General features: G+C 37.4%; 1 protein-coding gene across 1 annotated transcript in view; it reads left to right on the plus strand.

The window, feature by feature from the left end:
• The first annotated feature begins 978 nt into the window (after window positions 1–978).
• LOC125042077 overlaps window positions 979–5,000 on the plus strand; it is a 16,418-nt gene continuing 12,396 nt past the window's right edge. Inside the window, exons 1-4 of the mRNA XM_047637542.1 lie at window positions 979–1,116; window positions 1,859–2,096; window positions 2,721–2,848; window positions 4,431–4,527. Of these exons, the coding sequence (XP_047493498.1) occupies window positions 979–1,116; window positions 1,859–2,096; window positions 2,721–2,848; window positions 4,431–4,527 (601 nt within the window). The remainder of the gene's footprint in view (window positions 1,117–1,858; window positions 2,097–2,720; window positions 2,849–4,430; window positions 4,528–5,000) is intronic.

A 5,000-nucleotide genomic window follows, 5' to 3' on the forward strand; every position in this document is an offset into this window, starting at 1 on the left:
GTACGTCTTCTGAAGATAATGGGGTATTTTTTTCTGATTTATAGGCATTGTTCTTTGTGACGTCGGGGCTTTGTCTGACATGCATAAATTCTTTCTGATAGCGTGACGGTTATGTTGCATCATCTTCCATGCACACAAAGGAATGTTATTTGCAACACATGACGGGGAGGCTAATGTCATGATTAAAATATGATACGCATTATGGGTTAGTTTCAAGGAGCCACCGCTTTACTTAAAGAGTAAATATAGTTAGGCGAATGAAAACAATATCACTTTGTAGTATGTGTACACGTTATTGTGTATGTGTATATACATACATACATACATACATACATATATACATACATACATACATACATACATACATACATACATACATACATACATACATACATACATACATACATACATACATACATACATACATACATGCATATATATATATATATATATATATATATATATATACGTGTATATAAATATATATATATATATATATATATACATGTATATAAATATATATATATATATATATATATATTTATATATACGTGTATATAAATAAATATATATATATGTATATATATATATGTATATGTATGTATACATACGGTGGAACCTTGAAACTAATATATATATAATTATATATATACACACACTTAAGTACACAAACACACACACACACGTGTACGTGTGTGTGCGTATATATACATACGTATATATATATATATATATATATATATATATATATATATATATATACACATATACACATATATATATACGTATTAATAATCCTCCCACGAGATTTTCGAGACTAGTGTTTCAGACTGTTTGTCCTCGCCCATCTATTTCGACACTCAGCGAATAAAAACTAGATAACAATGAATAATTAGATAAAATATGAACCGATAGGAAAAAATGCAACGCGGTGATGCTAAAAATATCCAACCCTCCTTTGATCCCCGGCGATCCAGGATGCACGATCGACCCATAACGGAAAATAAACGAATAAACAAAATTGTTATATTACCCAACTCTCGCAACTCAAAACTGTCCGGGAAGCCTTTTGGCCGAAGCTCTCCCGAACTATATAATCTTATTACCCAACAAATGGTGATCCATCATTCAATTTTAGCGCGGGAGAGAGGGAAAATTTAATCAGCTCATAAGCGTAAACATCTCAGCTGCGAGTCTGGTCGAAGTCTACGGTTGTAAACCCTGATTGTAATACTGTTCGATGTGTGCAGAGCAATGTTGTGTATTTGTGGTCGGAGTGTATTGTTTATTGCCTTATTTTCTTTTGTGGTTCATGTATGAGCGATGATAGTAATAACATTAATAATTGTAATAGTATAAATAGTAATAACATTAATAATAGTAATAGTATAAATAGTAATAACAGTAATAGTAGTAATTGTAGTGCGGGAGTGAGTGTGGTCCAGTGGCTGTGTTCTCGTCTAAGGTTATTTAGAAACACTATATACAAATTTGACTGATGTCACAGGGGTCTATCACTTAACCCTGAATTATTATCATTATCATTATCATTATCATTATCATTATTATCATTATCATTATCATTATCATTATCATTATCATTATCATTATCATTATCATTATCATTATCATTATCATTATTTATTATTATCATTATCATTATCATTATCATTATTATTATATATTTGTATGTGTGTGTGTGTGTGTGTGTGTGTGTGTGTGTGTGTATGTGTGTGTGTGTGTGTGTGTGTGTAAGGTAAGTAATGAATACACACACACACACTTAACTGTCTCAATTTTTTAACTGCTGTAAATGCTGTATATGCAGCCCTGACGCCAACGATCCTCTCCCACGAAGGTAAAGAAACCCGCTCGCTCTCTCCCGCAGATCTCGCAGGTGTTGGGTCACAATGAGCACCTCTACGTCAAGCTCCCCAAGGGCTTCTGGAGCGCCCACGTGATCATGGGCGCGGGCGTAACCATGGAAGCCGTTCTGCTCCTTCTCGCGCCCTCCATCGCCTCGTCTTTGGGCGTCACGCCGCATCTGGATGAGGACGCCACGCCCGCCGCTCGGGTCGCTGGTGCCGCCCTGGCCGGTCAGTCAGTTGTTTTTTTCTCCTATATCTCTCTCTTTACCCTTCACTCTCCATTTCCCTCTACCTCTCCCTTTCACTCTCCATTTCCCTCTCCATTTTCCTCTCTCTCTTCCTTTCACTATCCCTTTTCTTCTCCCTCTCCCTTTCGCACTTTTTTCCCCTTTCCCTCTTTCTCTACCTTTTGCTTACCCTCTCCCCTTCACTCTCCATTTTCCTCTCCCTCTCCCTTTCACTCTTTCTTTTCCTCTCCCTCTCCCTCTCCCTCTCCCTTTCATTCTCCCTTTTCCTCTCCCTCTCCCCTTCACTTTCCATTTCCCTCTCTCTTTCCCTTTCAGTCTCCCCTTCACTCTCCATTTCCCTCTTCCTCTCCCTCTTCCTTTCCCTTCCACTCTCCCTTTTCCTCTCCCTCTCCCTTTCACTTTCCCTTTCACCCTCCATTTCCCTCTCCTCTCCCTTTCACCCTCCCCTTCACTCATCTGTTCTTATGGTGCAACAAAGCAACTTAAGATTATCCTACAGGGACGTCCCACATTCAGATCAATACACACCAAAAAAAAAAAAAAAAAAAAAAACGATGCCTCAAACCCTTTCATTTCATCCTACTAACCCACTCTAAACCAACAGGCCTGTGTGTGTTCGTCTGGTCGCTCTTAGGAACCTCGGACAAGCACTACGCTCGGACGATGCTGCTCTCCATGATAACCTACCACGTCCTTGCTGTCTGTGTAGCTGGTGCCGCCGCCTTCACCGAGGTGCGTGGGAGCCTGCAGGACGAGAGGGAAGAAGAGGGAATTTAAAAGAGGGTGGGAAGGAAGGGAGGCCATAAGAGGATGGCTAGGAAAGGGGTTGATAAGAGGATGGGTAGGAAGGGAGGCGATAAGAGGATGGGTAGGAAGGGAGACGATAAGAGCATGGGAAGGAAGGAAGGCGATGAGGGGATGGGTAGGAAGGGAGACGATAAGAGGATGGGTAGGAAGGCGGGCGATAAGATGATGGGTAGGAAGGGAGGCGATAACAGGATGGGTAGGAAGGGGAGAGATAAGAGAATGTGTAGAAAAGGGTGTGATGAGTAAAGATTGATAAGAGTAAGCACGACTATTAAGATGAACGGAGAGTATGATTGGGAGGAATAAAGATTAGACTGTACGTAGGAAGTAAGTAAGTAAGAGGCAAGAAAATGTGTGATTGTAAAGATGATAATAAAAAGATGATTAGTCATAAGAAAAAAATTATTGCATACAGATGAGGATAATTATAATTAATATGGGCCAACCGCAGTGACAAGCGTTGGAAGCGGTAAAGGGGTTTGATCAGTTAATTGGATTTCGCGTCAGCCTGAGATGACTCCATGTTCGCATTCATAATCGTTGTGTCGTAAAGATGGTCATCTAAGTAATGGCACGGGAATATTTATAAAGCAGTGAAAAAGTATGTTTCAAAACCAAAGGAAAAAATGAAAGCCAATCACAAACAAGACTAACTATAGGAGGAATACAAAATTAATTGTAGTTTTATCATTATCATTATTATTATTATTATTATTATTATTATTATTATTATTATTATTATTATTATTATTATTATTATCAATATTATTATTATTATTATTATTATTATTATTATTATTATTATTATTATTATTATTATTATTATTGTTGTTGTTGTTGTGTTACTGCTATAACAATTATAATTATTGTTTATTATGTAAACCAATTACAGCGAGTCATATTTAAATGATTTTAACATCAGTAAAATGCATATTCTTATGAATGTTCTAAAATCATTCTTGGTCTGTCAAGTTGCCCAATATTTTAGTTTAAAACCGTGGTTCTTAACATGGACCCCTTTAAGAATATGATGCCCCCTCCCCCCCTTCCCCTGAAATACTCACATAAGCACAACTTTGCATCCGATGTGTATTATGTAATTTATTTAACGATATTTGATTGCCATATACATACATGAGATACACAAAATATTATAGCAAATGATATATATTTAATATTATCTTTTATCTGATCCCCACGGACACCATGGAATCCCTCCATGGACCCCACGCTAAGCACCCCCGGTCTAAAAGAATCCCGAGGTGCACCACTGATGTGTCACCTTCAGGGTCACCCACGAACCCTAAACTTTATCCTCATGTTATTTCCAGCATTCATATCTATATCCATTCCTGTGTGAATAACATACCTCAGTGCCAACATTATCCTCATCTTATTTCCAATATCATATCTCTATCCATTCCTAAGTGAATAACATGCCTCAGCTCCACCACCCATATCCCGCTGAACCTCAAAATCCACAATCTGTACGAATCCATCCCAACAGGACGACGCGGACGCCGTGGATGAGTACCGCCTGGCAATGGTCGTGGCCCTCCGAGCAGCTATGTGTCTCCTTTGCTTAGCCTACTTCTACTCCATCGGTGAGCCCACCTTCGGGATACGCAAGTCCACCTCGTACATAGACCTGGCCAAGGACGAACCCAAGAAGGAAATATAACACCTTCCAGCTCTCTCTTATTATTATTATTAGATTTTTTTGTTTTTCTTTGTTATTATTATTTGGGTCTTTTACTTTATATGCAGACATTCATACATACATACATACATACATACATACATACATACATACATACATACATACATACATACATACATACATACATACATACATACATATATAAATATATGAATATATATATATATATATATATATATATATATAGACACACAATTTACATTTTCTTTGAATACACTGGGTACAAGCCAATTGATAAAAGCAATCGCATGATTTGGACTACATATTTTTTTGTTTTTGTTTTTTATTAGGATATTCTCTGCCCAAGTCGATGGTGGTTTTGATGAAGGTTGTCTTTTCTGTATTCCAAATGATAAA

This window comes from Penaeus chinensis, chromosome 31, assembly GCF_019202785.1.
Source record: "Penaeus chinensis breed Huanghai No. 1 chromosome 31, ASM1920278v2, whole genome shotgun sequence".
In the NCBI taxonomy this organism is placed as follows: Eukaryota; Metazoa; Arthropoda; class Malacostraca; order Decapoda; family Penaeidae; genus Penaeus; species Penaeus chinensis.